Source organism: Solanum verrucosum, unplaced genomic scaffold (genome assembly GCF_900185275.1).
Source record: "Solanum verrucosum unplaced genomic scaffold, falcon-dt-bn FXZP01000079.1, whole genome shotgun sequence".
Taxonomy (NCBI): domain Eukaryota; kingdom Viridiplantae; phylum Streptophyta; class Magnoliopsida; order Solanales; family Solanaceae; genus Solanum; species Solanum verrucosum.
The window spans coordinates 303180-326495 of record NW_026020368.1 but is presented as its reverse complement, the minus strand read 5'-3'; the positions used below and the strand labels follow the sequence as shown (position 1 = coordinate 326495).

Sequence of the window (23316 nt, the reverse complement as noted above, 5' to 3'; positions counted from 1 at the left end):
GAAATTTATGAAATATGTATTAATATTTAATTGAAAATTTACTAACTAAAATGAGCTACGACTTTTGGTAACAAATGTTAGAAAAAATAATAAGAAACATAATTGAAGAAGAAGATGGTTTTGAGGCGTGTAATCACTTTCTTTAAAGAATTATTGGCTATATATATATTGGGGTAAATACAAACAATTCTCTTTAGGATAGAACCAAATCTTTTGTTTAACATGTAGATTTTTTCTTAGGCTACTTCTAGAGTCTTTATATTTATAGAACTAAGTGATCACGACTTTTTATAAGAGTTGTGTTTTTTCATGAACAAATAATTTTTAATAAAAGTCACATTTTTTCATGAACAAATGACTTTTCATAACATTCTTTCATGAACAAATGTGCATGTTCAATTTAAGACCTCTATGTATATTACAAAATATTCAACAACAAATCCAAAACACATTAATTATAAATTATAACCTCACATTTATGTATATATTAAAATAAAACAATTTACTATATCTTGAAGCTTAATAATTCCGTGCATGAATCATATATATTGTAAAAAAAAAACTATGTCCCAGAAAAGTAAAGCTCGCCCATATTTCATAGCATAATATCATTAAAAGGCAGTAACAAAACGAAAATCACTGTAATTGTGATTAATAAGCTTAATCTTCACCCTTTCTTTTTTTTGGATCTTGCAGCTAATTTTTACGCACCACACGTTTTAAATCTGAAAAAGTCAGTTGTCATTAGTTATATTACTATAATTTCTTTGACTAATAGCTTTTGTTGGCTAGCCAAAGTTTTATGCCATTATATTGTCTCAAAACTTTTGAAAAAGTAATACTACTAGACTCTGATAGTTAGTGAGTTCCACATATTGTACTAGGGATATTTGATTATGCAAATATATGAGCTTTCACGTCTGCATACTTTTAGAGTAAATAAATATAAAATTAGTACTAATTTGTATTTTAATACCATCTACTGTGCTGAATAATTGGGGGTTTTCAGATATTATAATTAAACAAGAAGTAAATTACGAAATATAAAAATACAAAAAATTTTACAGTGGGTTTCTATCCAATGAAGTAAAAGACTACTTATAAAAGCGAGTTGCTCAGATGGTAAGCAGTAAATTCCTAGTTCGAGTCATAACAATTGAGTCAAAACAAGGGGTTAAAAAAAAGAAATTACTGACCCAATTATAGCAACTTCTTTCAAGACTACACTCCTCCTAATGGTACTTTATTATTATATGAGAATTCAGTGTTTTCAAAAATGTTTTTGGGATGAGTCTCAGGGCGAGTTTTGGGTTGGGGCGTAAATTAAAGACGTATATTCATAAGGCGTAAGTCTTAAAATTTGAGGCGTAAACTCTAAGCATAAAAACGTACACCCGGGCATTTTTAATTTTTTTTGCTTTAAATCATATTTTTATTATTGGTGTAATGATATTTCTCAATAGTAATTATAATACTTTTTTTCTTCATTATTGATTATTAATACTTATCTCAAATAAAAATCATAAATTGAAAGGTTTACTTTTTCTTATTTTATTAGTAATAAAACTATAAAATTGAATATACATGAGATTACGCCTCGTATATTCTTGGGACTTACGCCCCGTGTCTCGAGGCTTACACCTCGCCTGTACTGTATAAAACGCCTCACCTCACGCCCCGCCTTTTAAAACAATGTATGAGATAAATGGTGATAACTGAATTTTCCTTGGCTTCTTTCTCCAAATACCATTGAATATGGTTAAAGAATTAATCCTACTTGGACTTGATTTCCTTATATGTTTTGATCGAGCTTCACACATTTCTCCTAATTTCAAAGTTCTTTTCTTTTTATGCTCAGTATCGAAATATTTTTATATTTAACTCGTATTTCTTGATCCATGTGTTAAACTCTTAAACCCAATTGCTTTAAAAAAAATCTTGCACTTGAAATAACTTCTGATCTTCAGTACATCTCAAGTCATTTGCAAAACGACTTGGTTCTTTCACTTCTATAACTCAATTTTCACTTGTTAGTATAAGCAGTATACGTTCTAGCGACCTATTAAGGATCCTATTCTTTTGTAGTCGTTTGTCAATTATACATCTACTAATTTCATATTAACAGTGACCTAACATTTAATTCTCTAAATATTTGTAAATATCATCAAAACTAATGTCATTTAAACTTAAAAATATTATGGACAATCCATCTTTTTAAATAAATAAATAAATCCCCCTTTCTCTTTTTACGGGGTCATTATACGTCTATGCATTTTTCTAATATATGCAATACCTTTTTATATATAGACATTATTCTTCATATTATTTTGAAACACTCGTGCATCAAAATCAACCCTTTTCCGCTTTGGGATTTTCAACTAATTTAAATTCACATCATAAAGTTTCATTTGAGAATAAATTATATATAAAACGCTCTTTATCAAATACAATTTCATCCCTAGAACTCAAATTCTATTGAAACCTCCGATTAAAGACGAAAAAAATACTTAGGACCACCACACACTTAACTTTTATTTGTCTCGATCACAAATTTGTTGATTACAACTCCAAATTACATACGCAAAAGTATGTGATCTTTATCTCACAAGCCATGACATACATGATTGAGGGCAAGTGTATATATTATTTGGGCACAATTGCTCACAAGTAGGATAAAATAAAAGTGAGATGCATCACAATATGATATTTCTGTGATGACTCGTCCTTGCACCAAACAAAAAGGATAAGGTGTAAAATTAATAGAAACATCACGAGTATATTACTATATTCATCAACTTAAAAGTTTCTTATGTGATATGCAATTTGATGCATTATTAGACACTAGTGCTAATCATATGACAGAAAATAGGATAAGATGTTTATTTTCCCCGTAAATTAACCATTCCTTTAAGGCTTTAACAAAAAGCAAATGACATCACTCAATCTTTTTATAGTCCACCTTCAACGCAATTGCCTTTTTCCCCGGCCCAATTTTCTTAAGAACAAAAAGCCATATATTTTTTCAATGATCGTAGTGTTCAGATCAGCTTTTGTGCACTTCGACTTGTTTATGCTGAGTTTTGAATATGAAACCTCAGAGTTCTCAACCACTTCATTGATCACTAGGTCACACCCTTAGATACAACAAAAAGTCATGATATATAAATCGTATTCGTCTCGAAGTTATTGATAAATCACTAAATAAAATTATTAATAAATTTTATTAGTTAGCTATAAATATCACTCTTTATATAAAATTACAAAGAGTTTCGATTAATGTATATACATTCTAAAACTCAATACTTATCAAATAACAGGATTAGGTGGACCCTTTACACGTACGTATTCAAGCAACTAATTAATAAAACATGAAGGAACTAGATATATGAGACCTTATCTGCATAAAATCGTGACAGTGAGTTAAAAAAGTCCATTACTTTACAAAGAAAATCGACGATGTTACACTTATACGTACAATGGACTAATAATAGTGCTCGTTTAATGTGAAGTATATAAAAGTAGTATCACAAAATATATCGTCAAACCTCATTATAATAACAATCATGTTATAACAATATTTCATTATAACGATCTACATATTTTTTATTAGAATCGATTTTTCATGTTATATTTTACTTTTTTATAATAACATTTTATCTATTATAATAATCATATTCATATAGTAAAACAAATATTTAAAAATGAAGTTTTCAGGCAAACATTACTAATATAACGAGATTTGGCTGTACATAAGCTTTTGTATTAACTTATAAAATTATTTGTATTTATTTAGACATCATAAAATGTAAAATAGCATTAAATGGATTAAAAAAATCAAAAGACAAAAAGCCCTCATATCAAGGCTAAATAGTTAACAAACTTATTTTATTTATAAAAAGTTGAGATGTTTTCTTAAAATTACATATTGTATAATTAAAAACAAGCTAAATTCGCTTTTAAAATTTTCTAAATTACAATTCATGTATTACTATCCTTAAACTCATTATAAATTTCTTAACTAATTCATATATTATTAATTTCTGCTCAAGCTAGTCATCCCTAAAAATTAAACAACACGACCCCTTGTGTTCAAGATATTTGGACATAAAGGAACATATCAAATATTTGCATTTTGTTTATGTTAAAAAAAGAAACATCCTAGTGGAAGTGTTACGTATTTTCTTGGAGGACTAAAAAAAAAATAAAAAAAAGATAATGCGCAGATAGCTCTGTGTATGATTGGTGAGTCTGCTACTTAATTAGTTTAATTTATTCACTCATTTCAAATAAAATAAAATGTTGTACAAGCAAACTTCATATATTGCTAAATAATAATACTAATTTGCTATGATATTAGAAAGTAGAAAGAGGCAAAGTTAGGATTTTATTTATATGGGTTTTGAATATTATTATGGCTATTTCAGACGGCAATAATTGAATTTTAAATTTAATATTTTTAAGAAATTTTTTAATGATATATTATTTGAGCAAAAGTTACTAAGTTGACCAAACATGTATATGAGCTTTTAGCTTTCACTATATCAAGAATGATCATTAGCGATAATTAATTAGTAATAATAATTTAGTTGTTGCCAAATATATATTTTTAGTGACAATTAATACTATTTGTAAGTGTCGTTAAAGTCCATAACGACATTGGATCCAATCACGATTAAATAATGCCGATAAATGTTTTAGTAGTCTTTATTAATGTGCATGTTTACTGCCGCTAAAAAACTATTGTTGTTATAGTGTCTGCCAATTCGATCTAACCGTATTCGAGCTTCTAGCTCTGAAAATACAGATTCATTTGGATAATACTTCACCCAAAAAATTGGTACGTCAATATAAATTTATGAGTCAAATTTTAAATTTAAAATAAATAAATTAAATCCCAAATCATATATTCAATACTGATTTAAAATTATGACTTCTAAGCGGTTCAAATACAATTTAAGTATTCTTCTTTACGTAATAAAAAAACCACAGATTGTTTACTAATTAGTGGGGGTCTATGTCTGCATTTAAAAAAATAATGGCAGCGTAATCTTGAAATCCTAAAATTAATGTTTTTTTTCTAATGTTAAATAGGTTCATTTAATTTTAAAATTGACCAAAAAAAGTAAATCTACATAGATCGAAAGGGAGAGGTATTGGTCCATCATATCTCCTAAACGTATTAGAGAGATGTACCATCACTTTTAATTTTGTATTCGCATCATCACCACAAGAGACCAACTTAGCTCGATGAGGATACTCATAAAAAATAAAGAAATTCAACATAATTAAGACGAGTCCGAAGCTAAAAGGGCAATTTTTTTTCTTCAAAAAATATAAATCGTATATCAATTTTTTTTTAAAACCAAAAGGGAAAAATCGCTCTTGAGGAAGCGATATCTTTAGTACAAAATTAACTCCGTTTACACCATTAAATAAAATTAAAATCTCTGTCCCAACAGCGATTTCGTAAAAAAATATTTATTTTTTAAAATTAAAATCGATGCACCAGTAGCGATTTTCTTCATTTTTTTAAAAAAAATGTTTTGATTTATATTGGGAAAGTTTTTTTTCTTCTACAAATGAATTGGTTTATGAGAATTTGTATAGAAGCAAATGCACTAAGTGACAATTCAAAAAAAAGATTTTTTTTTTATACAAGTCGAAAATTAGTGTTTTTTATTTACGTTAATAATTAAGAGTACAATCTGCAGATGGAAGAGAAAATGAAAAATTATTTGTGGGTGCAAAATGCATGCAATATAAATGATAGAAGAGAACGAAAAAATAAATATTTGCTTACCATTCTATATTTTCAAAATATATTTCCAAGAGAATAATTTAAAAAGAAGAGATTTGAAACATATTACTAGTAATTAGGTCTTCATTGACATCAAAATTGGATTGAGTACGACCAATACCATGTTTTCCCATAATTAGGGGCGGCACAAGCTTATTAGTGGCCTAAAGCAAAAATCAAACGGGGCCTTAAACTTGAATTGTTAATAACTTTTATATAGTTGATTTCTTCTAGTTTTCAATTGATAATATAACCATTCTTATTTTAAATTATTTTTCATGAGATATAGTACTTCAAATATGTCAAATTTCTTCTAATAATTCATTCAATTTTCATGAAAAGTTTACTTTTTCTACAAACAATATTCAATATTTGTTAAAAAATAATAACTTATAACACATTAATTATTATTACAAATGAGGCCCCTTAAATTTGGGGACTGAGGCACATATCTTTTTTTTAACACTGTCGAGCCACCGCTGCCCATAATCAAGCTAGCTCGTAAGGAGAGTACGACCCAGACCCAAGTTCATATAAGAAGACCAAACAACCCATCCCCATGGAGCTTCTCGAAACACTTGATCTAAGTACATTAACCATCACAATAACTAAAGAGAAAAGGGCTTTTTTTTCTCAACAGTCTCCTCCTTACCCAGAGCAGAATACACGAAAATCCGAGAAAATGAAATTACAAAAAAACTGAAAACAAAATTCTTGCACTTGTAAGAAAAATATTTGAACAATATGATAAAAGAAATGACTTCACAGTTTATTCAAAATTCTTATTAGTAACATCCCTTTTGTTCCCTCCCCCGTCCTGCATTTCACATTTCTTGATTTTCCATAGTTTTCGCGAGAGAACCTAAGAATTCTTTGACCTGCATACATATGATTTTGATTAGATTTCTCATCAACGACATTTTACTTTCATTATTTCAACAACATAGACAACAAAAATTTGGTATAATGTCACATTCCAAACCTCTGAAGTATCCCCGAGAGAAAAGATAGCGTTACTCTCTTTTGGAATAGCCGAAACAAGAATTCCATAACCTTGATATCTCCCCCTCAAAACCTGGATTTACAATTACTCTTTAATCTCACAGCAAAAAAAATAGTGATGCTACTAATATTAATATCAACATGAGATTCTTTCGTTGTGTATTAGTTATGTACCTTGAATGCATCTTCATCTGTTCTGTCATCGCCAATATAGATAGGGAGCACATCATGACTGTTTCTAAAACCTGCATTGTTGTGCATATATTTTATACAAATGGATGGAAGTTGGAACAATCCTTTTTCTACAATTATTATATGTTTTTTCGGGGAGAGGAGGGTTGAGGAGATCATGGACCAAATCATTGATGTAACATACCTAGTGAATCAAGCAAAAACTCAACTGCTTTTCCTTTGTCCCAGTCTATTACAGGACGGACCTCTAAAACCTATCGACAGGCAAAAAAGGAGCAAGATTTCGACAAATTAGAACAATGTATGTAATTATGTTACCAAAATCAAGTAATTGAGATACCTTCCGCCCATGAGTTTGTCGTAGTCGAGGGTATTCTTTCAAGACATCATGTACACATTGGGCAAGAATAGGCCAACACTGCATTTAAAATGAAAACCATCATCACAAACAAATGGTTGCAAAATAATTCATAAAGGTAATGAACATTCAGAATTAAGGGACTAATAGAAACAGCAAGGAAATGAGACTCACATTCTCATCTACGTTACGGTAATGTACAGAGGCACAAAATTTGTGGTTCTCAACTTTTGCACCTATTACTTCTTTAGTTTTATCGACGAGGGTTCTAAAAACCTGCAAGGTAGTCTAGCTCGTTTAGTTCAAGTCTGATAACATTCTTATCTCTTTTGGTGCCAATTAGTACTATTTATCCATTTATATGCAACATATAGAGAAACAAGTAAAACACCTCATCTATCATAGGTAAAAATTCACGAGCAGGCTGGAATAGGTTAACTTCCTTGCCCTGCTCAAAACATTAATTAGAACCTTAGAAATGAGTAAAAAGGACGAAATGCCAATCTTTATTAGGCAATTGATGAAAATACGACTCTTATAAACTGTAATACCTGCTGGTCAGTAGATTTAATAAGTGAATCATTAGTGCACAACTCATTTCTAATTGGAAGCATGATGTCCATACCATGACTACCAGCATAATAGAGTTCGGTTAGTCCTACCAACTGATAAACCTGAAACAGGACGAACGTAAATCACAATATTTGCAACCTAGAAGAGGTCAAGAAAGTTGATGGTGTAAACACAAACGATGCCTGAATTACATGCTAATGAGAAAATCTTTACCTTATCACGGCTTCTTCCACTGATGATGGCTGTTGGGAAATGCTTCGCAACATCCCTGACAGCAGAACGCATCTGCAGAATTTGTAATTTCTTTTCATTGTGTGAACATCTTCAGGTAAGCTTCTTTCTTAAAATAAGGAAAAATCAGAGTACTTACATCAGCGGAGATAAAAGCACGGTCAGGATCATCTACAATTGGAGAAAGAGTCCCATCGTAGTCTAAAAAGATAACAATCTTTTTATTCTTTGCATGGTTTACAATTTGCTGAAAGGAGTTTAGTGCTGATGGATACTTGAACTGCACACAAATAACATGAAGAGAGAGACTTGATTATAATGTATCTGATATTCACTCTGGCTACGAAAATATAGACAAGTGTGTGAAACTAAGGGAAACAATGAGATATTGAACATACCATCCAAGAAGAGTAACCACATTTAGCATCATCAGAGAAATCCTCAACGCCTGCTTCCTTCTGAACCTTCTTACTAGGAGGTGACGAAGACTTCATTGCATCAAGCCAACCATTAGAACGAACGTCATCTAGCCTCCCTGGCTTCTTTCTCGGAATCATTAGAACACTAGTGGAGAATGAAAGCATTGATTGTGAATAAGTCAATCAGTTAGAATAAATCCACAACCTAGACTTGCTTAATTAATTATCAACAAAGGATCCGTAAGAGCAGAAGAAGCTTTCGCTGAATTCAAGTCGATTGAATCTCTAAGAATTTGACTGATTTTACTAGTTGAATTGTAGTACCTAATCTTTTTATCCCACCCTTTTGTCGATGAAAAACCACCTCTTTAGTGTTCTCTTATTACTACTCCTGAGTTTACTGCCCATCAAGCACCAGCTTCCTGAAACCTGGTCAATCAAAAACTTGCATGACTGTCAAATTACTGGCATAATTTAGCCAATTATATGAATCTATCAGCACAAAAATACCTCATTTCCGGAGCCAAATTCCAGTTTAAGCAACACAACATGCTTGACTTACAATTTTAATATTAGCTATAAGACTCTGTGCTTCCTACCTGGAGAGAAGAAAACAACGTATACATGTCATGGGTTACTTATATCCAAAAAAATCAGTGGAGGCAAGAATATTAACTAAACAATGGTATGGTCACACACAACATGGAGCATTAAAAGAAAAATGAATCTTGTAATATTAACATAGTATAGAAAGTGTACTCAATATTCCTTGAGTCAATAAGGAACCAGGATTAATTTTAGTGCTTATAATCGGTAGGCGTTTTGTTGGTAGACCAGAAGAAAAATAAACAGAGATGACATCTTACTCTGCACAACTCTCACAATCCATGTCCTTCAGGATGTTTGCTGTCTTACAGACATGTTTTTTTACGAAGTGTGAAAATTTTCGGTAAATCATAAACAGTAGTTATAGCTACCAATCGTCCAGTTTTATGGATTATGATACAATATATGAAACAAAGATTAGATGCATTTGAAACCTTTTCACCTTAGAGATCACTTACAAAACAGACAACTTTACATAATCGAAACTTTATCGAGTTAAAGCTCTCTATAACCACATTTATACCATTACAAACTTGAAAATTTGGAAAAAATAGCAGGGCAAAGATATGAACAGTATTCAACTGTAATGATTAATTGTTGTCTATTACAACAAAAATTATAAAATGTTGCAGTTGACTTGAAACAATATTAAAGGAAATGTACAATTCGCATATAAAGGATGGTGGCATAGGCAAAACATGAATTCTGAATATAGAATATTACACGATCACGTCACTTACATAAAGTAATTATATATAAACTTGTACAATAAACATTAACTAGTACTTCTTCTATTAAATATTTACATCCATCTAACAAACAGGGTCGGACCTACGTGGGTGCTAGGGGTTCACCTAAACCCCCTTGACAAAAAATTACACCGTATATATAGCTTAAATTTTCAATATTTTGGTATATAATACTAATTTCGAGCCACCTCAATCAAAGAAGAGAGAGATAGCTCAGTGGTACTGGACTGTGCAACTTGGGTCGCAAATGCTATCCCCAGTTTGCAGGTTCAATTCCTGTTTGGGTGTGCACTCTAGTTCACACATTTATATTTTTAGTTTCCGAACCCCAGAGTGAAAATCCTGGATCCGCCATTGCTAACAATAGATTTAAGGATTTTCTGCTGTCAAATATCACTATAAGCCCGGTTTTACTAGTACCAGGCACAAAAATGTCAACAACAAAAAACAGGGGTAAACCTTTGATCGATTGGTATTTCGCAAAATTTGGCAAAAAAACTTGCAAATTTGCGTACGCATCCACAATTAGGAACAAATTATTAATAATGATCAAGATGAGTTCGCGCAAGAATTTCAAAAAACACAGAAAAAAAAAATCAAAATAGTTGTATGAGAAAATGTCATTTAAATTGTGAAAAAAAAACGAAATATAAGTATAGTAGCTAAAATGTGAATAAATACCTGGTTGAAAGAGCTAAAAAATATGTGAATATCTAAAATCCAATGTCGATCTTCTAATTCGAAGCCCAAAAGGAACTGTTAGATACAAGAAGAGTTATACAAAAACAAAAACAAAAAGTTAGATACAAAGTGAACGAAAAACATGCAGATTTAAAAGAGATAAAATAAAAATGAATTTACCCAGAAATTAAATGAGAAAACCCTAAGAATTGGCAGAGATGTAACGGAAAAAATTAAGAAGGAGATTAATTAATTATATTTGGAGTGATAAAGGAAATGAAAGAGAAGATGAAGGATGTAAAAGGCCACGTATTTATAGAGTTTGATAGACGTGACATAGAAGTAACAAATCTCTTCCTCCCATTTTTTGAAATACTACTATTGTAGGCAGTGGCAGAGCCAAGATTTTTAATAAGAGAATTAAAAATCTGAAAAAATAGACACATGAGATAATCGAAGGGAGTTCGACATCTACTATATATACTTAAAAAATTATTTTAACCATGTATATATTATATAATTTTCCGTCGAATGGGGTTCGGATGAACCCTGGTGGCTCCGCCACTGATTGTATATATGCAAAACATATATATATAAGTCATAAACTTAATTAAGATGCCTAGCGGATGCGGTTATGTGGCGATAGGTTCATCCTAATTCAATATTTTCGATGCGAAATGTGTATAGGAGTGGAGGGTACTTATAAAACGACGATAAGTTCATCCTAATTCAATATTTTTGACTAGTTTCAAGTATATTAATAATAATAATAACTGGTTGGAGTACTTTGTATACTTATAAAAAGTTTCAGAAAAAATATAAAATAAGTAAAGATATCAAATAGTCAGGTTGAATTCATTAAATTTGGGTAGAAAAAAATGACAAATGTAGCTACTTTTTACATCGCTAATTAAAAATTAGTCACCCTCTTAAAACTTAACTATGTTTAGCCACTTGTATGACATATATAGTTGGAGAAAAATACCTAAACTAAATTTGGAAAACTTAGCTTCTTCTTATCCGTTTTTGGCTTCATCAAACCTAAATTACTAAATTCTTTCAAACTGTAACGGAAAAACAAAGAAGCAATGAACTCACTGTATTTGTTAAACATTTAAATTACTCCCTCCGTCCCCAAAAAATGTCATCTTAATAAATAATTTGTTCCAAAATAAGTGTTATCTTAGGAATTCAACACAAAAATTAGTATGTTTTCCATTTGTATTCTTATATTTCATGTATTTTAGTAAACTGCACATTGTACTTATTAATTTCTTAATGAATGTGATACATGTAAGATGACACTTATTTTGAGACAGAGGTTGTAATAAAAAAGGAGAGTTACGAAAATGATTTGGAATATGATACAATGCAAAAGTATTTAATAATTTCCATCACTACATGTGATGCAACAACTTATGATTGAAGCAACTGATATTAAATTTGTATATCAAAATTGAGTTATGAAAATAAAAAGAAAATCTCTTCTAATGTTTAGTCAACGTTTGAATCTTTCTAATGAAAAAAAGAAAGAAAAGATGATTATAATTTTAATATTAATGTTCTTGTGGCTACTTAGAAACCAGAAGGCATTTTCCATGTCTTTTTTATACGATGTCAAAGTTGACAATAGCAACGTACAGCTTGTCTAAAAATTCAAGGAAATTATAGTGGCGTTTGTAGTTTTATAACGCAAGGATTATTATATCATGGTTTTGTAGTTTTTTAATTGGGAACTCAATGAAATCGATGATCTTGTACTTAAGTTCAAACTCTAGCACATTATATATATATATTAGAGCTTCACGCTTTTTAGTTGAATTTATTTTTTTCTATCTCTAGAACTAGGATAGATTTCAAATCACAATGCCCCCAACTTTTCAATGATATATACTTTATTATATCTTCTTTTTTTTTTAATGAAAATCAAGAAATAAGCTCTCATAATGAAAAGTTTAATTGATTGGTCTAATTTGATCTAGCTAGCCATGTGAGAAAAGAAAATGTAGTATGTCTGGCCAATTTCCCAAATTGGTCAAAAGTCAATATACCAAATCAGAAGTAGGGATGTGCCCCCCACCACTCTTTATTCCTCCACCATGGAATATATATATAGGCCATCCATCCTAACGTTAAAGGATGTGATGTGGCGGATGAAATTGTTCCTTTTTTAATCACAATTTTTGGATTCGAGTCTTGAGTATAAAAAAAATTCTTGATAGAGATTATTTCCTTCTGAATGAGATTTTACGCAGTGTGATTTCAAATTAGTCGGGCTTCAATACGAAAAGCAGATACGTACTAATGGAAAACCAAAACAACCCCCCCCCCCACCCACCTCCATCCCACCAACCATTGATATATAGGGGGCAGGGACATCCCCCCCCCCCCCCCAACCATGAAAATAACATGGGAATATTAAAGTCACACGTGATTATGAGTAGTTGCGAACTTGACTTTGGTATCTTTCGTTAGGTTTAGTTGGGTTTTGGACCAGTAATCCTTAAAGGCACAATAAAATTAAGAAATTGCATGGCTCTCCTACAGTTTGTCGTCTAGTGATCGAATACATCGATAGTCTCTTAACTTTATCATTAAGTTTCATTTATATATTTAAATTATAGTATAGCTCAATTAAAAATAATCTGACATGTGATCAAGTGTTTCTATTAGATAGTCTCAATTAAAATTTTGGAAAAGTTAGTGTTGTCAAGCACTCAACTTGAATAAGTTAACGATATGAAAAGTCAATAGGCCATTACTATGACAAATTGACAATGTAGAGAAAGATCAAAGAAAATAAGATAAAAACGTCATTCTCCATTATAATTTTTTGTCAGTTGTAGTCATATTCAAAGCTCTATGCATGTTGCTCCCAGTAACAAGCTAATTATATATAATAAATAATAATAATAAAATATTTACCATATGGTACGTTGTCTACAATTTTGTATTTCAAACCTGCCAATCAGCTTCAGGGTTATACGTCCCAAATTTTGGTTAATTAGTTTGATTTTGCAATATTTAATTTGAAGGCAAAGACTTTTGACTGATTTGCCTAGTATTATATTCTCCCTAATATGTATGTGTATATCCTTGTCAAGTGCATCACGTGTGACAGAAAATTAAACGCATAAAAAATTGAATGGTATTTGAATTTTCTATATGGAAATATTTAACGGATGAATATAGTAAGTGACATTTTATATAAACTTTTACCACGAATATATACTATGTTTAAGTGATGTATAGTCTTACTTTCGATTTAGTGCAAACACAGAACATTCTCATTTTAGTTCTGAATTATTGCTCGCAGTGTATTAATCCACAATTTTCTACTTAAATCAGAAAGAAAAATAAACTTAAAAATCAAAGAACTGCAAGTTGCAACAAGGGAGATTATATGTCGATGTATTTCAATTATAATATTAAACATTAGGAAGTTTCAGTTTATGTCCCCAAAAACCAAGCTGACCTGAACAATGCTACCAAATTTTTTTATGACCAGCTTAAACTAAATAGGTTGGTAGTAACATATATAGGAATTTCCAGTTTTTACTATACTTTTCGATTTATTCAGCTATTCCTATTTTTTTCATGTAACAACAAAAAATTAATCATCTTGAGAGCTTCTGTTCTTGAGATAGTTCAGGAATATATTTTACGAAGTCTTCATGAGCTTGAATGATCAAATCATCATCGTCCCACTCGTCGCGATATGCCTCGGGCAGAGTCTTTTTGTTCTTTCTTGAGATAATGTACATTTGCTTTCTCCATTCTTCAGAGGGTGGAGATCCACACTCAGCAGCCAACCAATCATCGTAGTCAAACTGTAAAGATGTAAACTGTAAACTGTAAAGGCCCAACTTGAATGCGTTCACATGAGCAGTCTACATGGATTAATGACAGAAGAAGCTTACTACACTCTACTTCTTCAGTTTCAATTCCTTTCTCTTCTTCTCCAACTTAACTAAGATGGTGTAACCGACAACTTCTTTATGTTACGGGTAGGCATGAAGTGTTCCTTTGTTTCTACCACATTTTACCCCCATTCCTACCCCAGAGAAGCCCCCCAAAAAAGAAAAGAGCAAAAGAGACGACCCATAAAACAAAACAGAAACCTTCAACCATTCGAAAATGTTTTTTGGCAGATGTTATACCTGAGAGTCATCCATATTGTGAGTGTACCGTTTTGGAATGCAAGAGGCTGCCATGGATGAGTAGAAAGCTTCAATATCAGCATTCATATCTTCCTTTGATGGGAGAGAAATGCGACCAGATAAAACACCAGCGATCCACTTGCTTTGCAATTCACACAAGAAGAATGGTATAACCTGGTGCCAACCACAGACAAATATTTCGTTCAAGTCCGCCATTTAAAATGTAAATCCATAAACCCTCTAAACTTTACCTTCCAAGGCAGCCCAACAAATGAAAGGCTTGGTGCAAAGGCTGGTGGGAAAACGTGCTTGTAAAGTGGACCAACACGGTTGTCATCCACAGTCACTATCCCATTAGTTTCAAGGAAAGGAAAATGATATTTGTACCTGGGAAACAAATATTAGCAACATTCATGATACTTCATTCTACCATCAATTAGATTATCTTGAAAGATTACTAGCAATTATTTTCGATTACAAGCGTAAAGGTTAGAGATATCTCACTATGAATTAGGAGGTCTGTACTATCAAACTCACATAAATAATTAGTATTCATTTTAGCTGAAGATAACCTCCTTTTCTGTATCCACAAACAGAAAATTTTACACTCCTTTGGCTAAACTCACAATATCCAACCAAATCTGTGCTAACAAAACTGTCAGACCAAAATAGATAACAACTGGATTTCTGACGTACTTATAGGCTATGAAAATATTAATAGACATTCTTTTAAGCTTACAGTTAGGGGTCCTTTGGATGGTGGGATAAGAAAATATTAATAGACATTCCTTTAAGGTTATAGTTAGGGGTCATTTGGTTGGTGGGATAAGAATAATAATCCCGATATATCCCATGTGGTTATTTTATCTTGCGTTTGGTGATGGGTATTATTTAGTCCCAGGATTATTTTGACTCACCATTTTAGTATAAATGGTGGGATACGTTATCCCTTATAGAAGGTAAGATAAAATAATCCAATGGGATATCCTTATCTAGATTAAAGGGTACAGGGTTTATTTTGAGATTGGCGTACTCAAGAAGATTAACTACTTAATTTACTGTTTCTAACCTATAGATTAGAATATCCTTTTACGCTTACAATTATGAAATTAAACATATAATATGGGAGGTTCATTTTGAGACTGTCTACTCAAGAGCAGATCAACTACTTTATTTACTGTTTCTTGCCTTTGGATCCATTATCTATCCTATCATGCCAGTTCCTATTTAACTATCTGTTGACCTCATCCTTCTTTTGCTATTTTATAAGGTCAGTTCACCTCGCCATTTCATATCATTATGACCCTCAGAAAAACAGGCATGCATTACCCTTCATTTTCCTCAAAAAGAAAAAGAATAGGCTATCAATGTCCCCTTTCTTTCATTTTTTTTAACCTTGGGCGAAAAGGGAAGTTTCAATAAGACTAATCACTCACCCTGTACAGTGTAGGATGATGTCAGCAAGGATTTTGGACCCATCTTGAAAATTCACGCCACCATCACTGCCAACAGCTTCAATCTGCATCATTTAGCTGGTATAAATTTTCTCCTAATCAACTGATGATTCAGCATCAAGTGTTTTTTTCTTTTCTTTTTATGACCTAAGAAGATTTCATTAAATAGCATCCAGGGGATGCGAAGTACAGATTCAGCATCAAGCGTTGACAAACCTCCACATGAATATACAAGTTATTAACCACTTTACCATATTATGGAGCCAAATATTATCATAACCAGGCAGCTTCATCGGAACTCCACTAGTAGCTGATCTAGAAGAAATGTGGACCTCTTTAGCAACTTCAGCAATTTCCCTGGAGATATCAGTAGCACTTGCAGCACCACCTATCAGCACAACAACCTGGCAAACCATTTGTCATTTACTCTGAATATGGTACAAAGGGTAGTATGCCATGGGATCAGGCAAAAAGATGATACTATTTATTGAGATATATTTATCAAAGATTAGAAGCTGATATAACCAGTGAGCATTTTTCACAAGTCACATCTAGGCTCATATAAGCATACACGTATGTTCATTTTCTGTATACTCTTATCATTTCTAAACAGCTTTTTAGGAAGAAGGACTACTATAACTTCTACTAACTATCAATATTCATTTATGAAGAAGAGGTAGATTTAAAATTTAAAAGTTTTCTGTGTTTGTGGTGTCATCCCTCATATATCCAGTGCATCATGCAAAAGTAAGACTTGAATAATAGAATTGTTCAAGGACGTTCCGTTCAATAATCTATTATGTATAGCCTGAAACTTCATGTATAGAATATCATAGAACACTTTTAGTAAGTAACTAAAAGATCACTTCCAATAAGTAGAGCAAATTCATAATTGAAATAACTGCAAACATTTCAGTCACGTGAAAACAGTATTCGTTCAGAAACATCAACATCTTAAAGAAACAATGAACCTGACACATACTTGGTCTCGAAAAGGGTCAGGAACACGGTAGTTGTGGCTGTGAATTTGCTTTCCAGGCCAAACTTCAATTCCTGAAAGGCTAGAGGCCTCCAGTTAGAAACTTCAAAAACTGCATATTGACATAGTATGTCAATCGTTGTGGCAACTCACAGATAATGCTAATAATATAGTAATGACACAAAATGATGTTAAAATGGAAAAAAGAAAGAAAACTTCAACCACACTATCAAGTTGAAATAACACTATACTTGAATTTCAAAATACTTCACTGCTATGTTATAGGGTCATTCTGAACAAGACAAAAAATGGAAAAAAGGTGCCAATTCAAATAATAAATCAAAATTTTGAACTGCTCACAACATATAATACCATAACAGGAAAAAATATACTTATCCTATGTGTGCCACATGAGAGAAACAAAATTATGTCTAAGCTCTAAAGAAGGCTGAAATCTTTCCAACGAAAAAAGACTAATCTTTTATCCCCAGAATATTCATTCTTTGTCATGGACACTGCCATAACAATGGAAAGAGAAAAGGAGAAAGTTGATCTTTGTCATAAAAAGATCGACTTTGCTCGCCCGCAGGCTACAAGCCTACAACTTATATAACAGTAAGTAGGATGGAACTATTAGCTCAATGTACAAATACTTGAAATCTTCATACCAAACTTTATTACAAAAACAAAGATTTCATCAGCACTTTAGACTTATTCCCTCAACAAAACGAATCTATAATTACCACAAAGTGAAACATGACTACTGGAGATAATATTCTATTCAAGTATGAAGAACTAAAGATCAAAGTACAATTGGATGCACCCAAGGGCATGATCTAATGGTCAATGAAATGGAATCACTCTTTCCATTTGTCCTAGACTTGGGGGACAAAGTTATCAAATACCTGTTGCTCACATGATTAGTCGCAGTGCACAAAAGCTAAAAAAAGGTACAATTGGATTACTAAATACTTGATATCTACAAGTTAAAGAATTAAAGATCAAATTTTTCAATAAATTACCAGGAATATCAGCAATTCTTGGTTCAGTATAATGTCCATTACATATTACAACAGCATCATACTCCTCATTAGCAAACACAACATCATTTTCTCTCTTTCTACAACTAACCTTCCATTTCCCATTCTCCATCTTTCCCACAAACCCCACTTCCATCCCAAATCTCACAACCCCAATAATCCCAAAATCAACAGCAAAATCATTCAAATAATTCAACACCTCCCCATGACCCGGGTACCTTCTCGGGTCTCTACCGGGCTTTTTCTTGGCCACAAACGGGTAATCCCCAAAACCCATTACTTCCCGGGGAAGATTAACACGAAGAGATGAATAAAGACTTGAATGAACAATCTCCCGATTCGGGTCGATACCAACCGGGTCGGATTCTGTAGCGGGCGTGTAGACCCATGTGCCTCCTAATTGATTTTCTTGTTCGAATACAACTACGCTGTGACCTTCTCGTTGGAGTTCTCGGGCCGTAACGAGTCCCGCGGAGCCCGCACCGATAACGGCGACGTTTTTGGAGGAATTTTGAGGCATAGAGAGGATGGGAAAATGGGATAGAAGTGTACGAGTATAAGATTGATTTGAGGAGATGACACTTCCAAGAATCATGACTTGGGTAATATTTTAGTATGTCTTTTTTGTTTTGGTTGAGTGTTGTGTTTGTCTATTTTTGCATGTGGATTTGTTTGGTTGATTCCTCACCACATTCAATATTGGGATCCCTTCAATATTTCTAGTTTCATATTGCGTAAATGACTAAAATTTCATTCTTGAAATATAGTGATCAAAAAAAGGAAAATTAGTGAGATAATGGAGTAATTTTCCTACATAGTCACTCATCTAATAATAGCACTTTTGTTTTGTTTTAGGACTACAATATCACCCACCTTTACATATTTGGCTCAAAATATAACTTGACACAAAAAAAATCTTTCTCTCCTAGGTCACATTATTCCTTTTTTACTAATAATTAAAAAATTTAACTTTTTAAATCAACTCATATGATATACTCGGTAAAAAATAATAATTACATAACGCAAAGTGAACATTTTTAAATGACTCATATTTGTTTTCTATTATTACGGTTAACACTAATTATTTATTCTAAATCGTTTTTCAAATCATTCATTCTTTAAGTTCTTATAAAATGCGCAAGGCAAACATTAAAAACAAGTAAAAGTAAACAAAAAAAGAAAAAAAGTGATGTTAGAGAACAATTTTCACGTACTCATAAAAAATCAAGAGTATTATATCAACTAACTCTTTTTACGGATTTTTTTCTAGCAACTATTCCCTCTGACCATTTTTATTTATTCATTATGTTATAAATAATTATTCATGTGTTACTTGTTTACTTTAGAAAATCAAGTGATAATTTATTACATAATTTCTAATTCACTCTTATTATTAATTATAGTCATTTGCCAATGCATTTTTAAAAATATAAAATTTATTATTTTAAAAGATTAATATAGTAAAAAAAAATTTATTATTTCTTAAGAGATATGTCAAATTAATACTGAACAAGTAAAGATGTAAAGATGGAGTAGAAACTAAATTTTCCAAGTTTAAATTTTTTTAAAAAAATATTATTAAAAAAAGAATAATATGAGATGAAATCCCATTAAAAATGTGCACTTGCATATTCTTCAAGAAATTAAAGAAGGAGTGGTTTGAGAAATGTTTTAAGAAAAATAATTAATGTTAAATGTAATGATAGAAAAAAATTTGTTTATCTCTTATTATGCTAAAGTAAAAAACTAAAAATGATAAATAATTAAGAATTTTTTTTTACTGAATATAACATATGAGTTATTTTAAAAAGTTAAATTTTTTAAGAAAAAATGAAAATGTGACATGACATCCCAATAGAGAGAGAATAATTATTTTTTTGGTGTCAAGTATATTTTGAGGAAAATATGTAAAGTTGGGTGATATTATAGTCCTAAAACAAACATAAGTGATATTATTAGGTATTTATCAAACATGGGTGACTATCTAGGAAAATTACTCTGAGATAATGATATTTATATTTTAATAATTTATGTGAATGTATAATTTTTATAAAGTCAGATGAAAAAGGATATAATCCATTGATTCTTCTTTTGAGGATCGTTAACTTAAGAGCTTTGCTTTATTCTTGAATGATAAATACTTGTTGGAATTTTTCCATAAATGTGGAGCCAAGCTTGATCACAATCACGAAGATATGAGAACTTACGACTCACAATTTGGAAACGGAAATTCTTTTGTGCGTGGATCACTAATGAAGAGAAGATGTTTTCTATGTATCTCTTCCCTTTTGCTAGTCTTATGAAAACCCTTCCAATCAAACCTTTTAATGTTCCTTTAAGGTCGTTTGATTGGAACAAGTTATTCTAGGGTTAATTATCTCAGGATAAGTTATCTTATCATATATATGAGATAATTTATCTTATCATCATGATATAAATGATGAGATGAATAATTCAAGTACCACCTAATAACTCCAATCAAACGCATGATAGAATTATTATACCTTATACTTGACACTAAATGATTTCCTAATAGTATTAGAAGTTGCATTGAAATATATATTTACTAACGTAATATTATAATAATTAGCACCAGTGGTCTAGTGGTAGAATAGTACCCTGCCACGGTACAGACCCGGGTTCGATTCCCGGCTGGTGCAGCTTTTTTGGATTTATTTTTGTATAATTCCCCAGCAGCCATTTAAACGAAAAACGAAAAATAGAAACAAACCATTTCTATGTTAGGTGGATCCGCTCTCTTGGGCCTTGGCCCATTAACACTCATAATTTTGACACAAATTGCTGACTTGGAATATTGTTGTCATCTCATCCGCTCTCTTGGGCCTTGGCCCATTAACACTCATAATTTTGACACAAATTGCTGATTTGGCATATTGTTGTCATCTTCCATTAACCTTAATATTTGACATTTTACCTATTTATTTCCTCTATCTCTTCTACTCCCATTTTTCTATCTATTTTATTTTCTTACTTATTGCATTATAGATGCAAATACTTTAAATGGGCCGAACTTGAATGTTAGTGTGAAATAAGCTAGGTTCAAGTGTAAGATATGTAGAATTTTATGTACCTATTAATAAACAAACGAAACTGATTTTTCTATGTGATAAAATAAAAATAAAAGAAGGTGTCGAATTTTCTTTTCATAAACACACGCCTAAGCTACAACAGAGATATTGGACAACATCAATTATAATGACTTCATTTGTAAAGATCATTGCAGTACAAAACTACCCAAAAAAAAGCTCATTCTTCAATCAAATATCATAAGTTTAGCCATAAAAAACACTAGCTAACCGCACCTAAAATGAATCCCAATTGAATTCAAATTCCACAACAATTTCAACATCACCAAAGTCCAGACATTATAAGTTCAGCAAAATATTCTGAGCAAACAACACCGAAAATTAGTTAAGAAAAGCTAGAAGAATTCACTTTGCACATAATAAAACAATCAAATACCAAAAGTTCAGCCAATCTATTTGCCAAAATAAGAGTGAATTCAAAAAATTCAAGTTAGCTCTAATTAGTTACACTTAGTCTTCAAATGTGATTTGGGAAGAAATCATTGATAATTGCAGAAGGTTTCATCTTCTAGTGGTGTGGATTGTTGTTTTGAAAGGTTTCTCCAAAGAGTAGGTTAAGAGACTTGTTTATTTTGGAGAAATAATTACGGAAGTTTTTTCACTTTTGGAGGGAAATAATTACAAGGATCCGTAATAGAGTTGGGTTAACCCGGATGATATGGAGAAAATAAAACATATGGCGGTATGTAATTGGATGTTTTTCACTTGTCTAACACGCACATAACAATTATGTGAGGTAAAAAAAATATGTTAAAATGGAACATAAAAATTGGAGTTATGGAACAAGGTTAAGTTGGAGTGCCAAAATGAAATTTAAGCACAAGTTTAAGGGGTTGTACATGTGTTTGGCCGGGAATGAATTAAGCGTAATGTCCATTTATTTAACAAGAATTTAATAAACAATCAAACTTGATAATATAGATCTAACATAGAAATAAATGTCAAATGTTAGTACTCATAATTTTCCACAACCCAAAACTTATGATATTAGCTATGTATAGTATTCATAAACTAGCAAAACAATGAGAATAGTAGAACTCGTCGTTGCATTCAATAGCCTGCCTTCGCTCCTCATACGTTACTTGCCTCCAAAAAACCAAAAGTATGTCGTCCCTTTTCAGAATATATTATATTTTTTGGGCTTTATATACGACATAATTATGTATAAGATATGGTGCGATAATATGGAAGAATTATAGACTCTAAGCGGAATATCAATGATGTTTAACTACAAAAGAATGTTATTTTTCTTTTCTTGTAGCAAGAAATTTTAATTTCAGTTTTAGTCGGACAAATAAGCTCATTGTTCTTTGTGTATATTGAGATTGTAGTTTCTCTTTCAAATTTCGTGTATAAAATTTGATATTATCATATAATTTATATATCATTTTGAAAGAAAAAAATATGTGCAAATGGGATGACTCACATACGAGTCCACAAACTAATTTTATTTGAAAGAGGATAAGATTTGATAAAATTTTGTGAAGAGCATATTGCCAAAATGATGCACAATTAATAAGTAAAACACATCATATTTATTAGTTTGTAGTTTTCCATGATTCATGACTAATTACTTTTAACTCTTTCATTATCAATAGTTATACCCAAACTCATTAAGTATTTTTTTTTCTTCCTATTATTACAAGAGGAAGATGCCATGGGCAAAGTACTAGTGGCAACTTATTAATTAAAAAGGAAACTTTTCCATTTTAGAAGGGGAGAAATAGAAAAGTAAAGTAGAATTGAGACGAGGAAACTCAACCATGTATAACTAGAAATTATGGAAATAGTAATAGTAATTAAAATTTTAATTAAAAATTAAGATGAGAAGAGGAAAACTAACAATGAGGCAAAGTATAATTGAATAAATTAAAAATGAGAAGAGAAAACTCGAACATGATTCAATGAGGCAAACAAAGATAAATGATACATGAAAAAAAATACTTCGTATCTTTATATATCTAAAAG

The 23316-nt window shown here is 31.3% G+C and overlaps 2 protein-coding genes and 1 non-coding gene across 3 annotated transcripts; 1 reads left to right on the top strand and 2 right to left on the bottom strand.

Annotated features, from left to right (window-relative positions):
• Positions 1-6594: 6594 nt before the first annotated feature.
• Positions 6595-9175, bottom strand: LOC125838082 (probable trehalose-phosphate phosphatase F). Its single transcript, XM_049517137.1, has 13 exons — positions 9083-9175; positions 8897-9001; positions 8552-8717; positions 8293-8433; positions 8136-8207; positions 7901-8023; positions 7741-7797; positions 7524-7625; positions 7332-7409; positions 7176-7245; positions 6974-7044; positions 6780-6872; positions 6595-6675 (listed from the first exon to the last, which is right to left on the bottom strand). Exons 3-13 carry the CDS (start codon positions 8708-8710, stop codon positions 6622-6624), a joined length of 1020 nt encoding a protein of 339 aa, XP_049373094.1. The 5' UTR covers positions 8711-8717; positions 8897-9001; positions 9083-9175; the 3' UTR covers positions 6595-6621.
• A 4832-nt stretch (positions 9176-14007) lies between these two features.
• On the bottom strand, positions 14008-18836 carry LOC125838065 (flavin-containing monooxygenase FMO GS-OX-like 4). Its single transcript, XM_049517122.1, has 7 exons — positions 18224-18836; positions 17205-17275; positions 16474-16626; positions 16205-16287; positions 15020-15155; positions 14769-14942; positions 14008-14438 (listed from the first exon to the last, which is right to left on the bottom strand). The coding sequence occupies exons 1-7, from the start codon at positions 18834-18836 to the stop codon at positions 14226-14228; spliced, it is 1443 nt and encodes a 480-aa protein (XP_049373079.1). The 3' UTR covers positions 14008-14225.
• Positions 18837-20830: 1994 nt separating this feature from the next.
• Positions 20831-20901, top strand: TRNAG-GCC (transfer RNA glycine (anticodon GCC)). The gene has a single exon. It is a non-coding gene; the product is annotated as a tRNA-Gly (tRNA).
• The last annotated feature ends 2415 nt before the right edge of the window (positions 20902-23316 follow it).

Coding starts and splice junctions, on each gene's coding strand:
- LOC125838082 (XM_049517137.1), bottom strand. CDS start 8,710: ATGATTCCGAGAAAGAAGCCAGGGAGGCTAGATGACGTTCGTTCTAAT. Junction 8,024..8,135: donor GTGGAAGAAGCCGTGATAAG/GTAAAGATTTTC, acceptor GTCCTGTTTCAG/GTTTATCAGTTGGTAGGACT. Junction 7,246..7,331: donor GACAAACTCATGGGCGGAAG/GTATCTCAATTA, acceptor GCCTGTCGATAG/GTTTTAGAGGTCCGTCCTGT.
- LOC125838065 (XM_049517122.1), bottom strand. CDS start 18,836: ATGATTCTTGGAAGTGTCATCTCCTCAAATCAATCTTATACTCGTACA. Junction 17,276..18,223: donor AAGAATTGCTGATATTCCTG/GTAATTTATTGA, acceptor CTAGCCTTTCAG/GAATTGAAGTTTGGCCTGGA. Junction 16,288..16,473: donor ATATTTGGCTCCATAATATG/GTAAAGTGGTTA, acceptor TAAATGATGCAG/ATTGAAGCTGTTGGCAGTGA.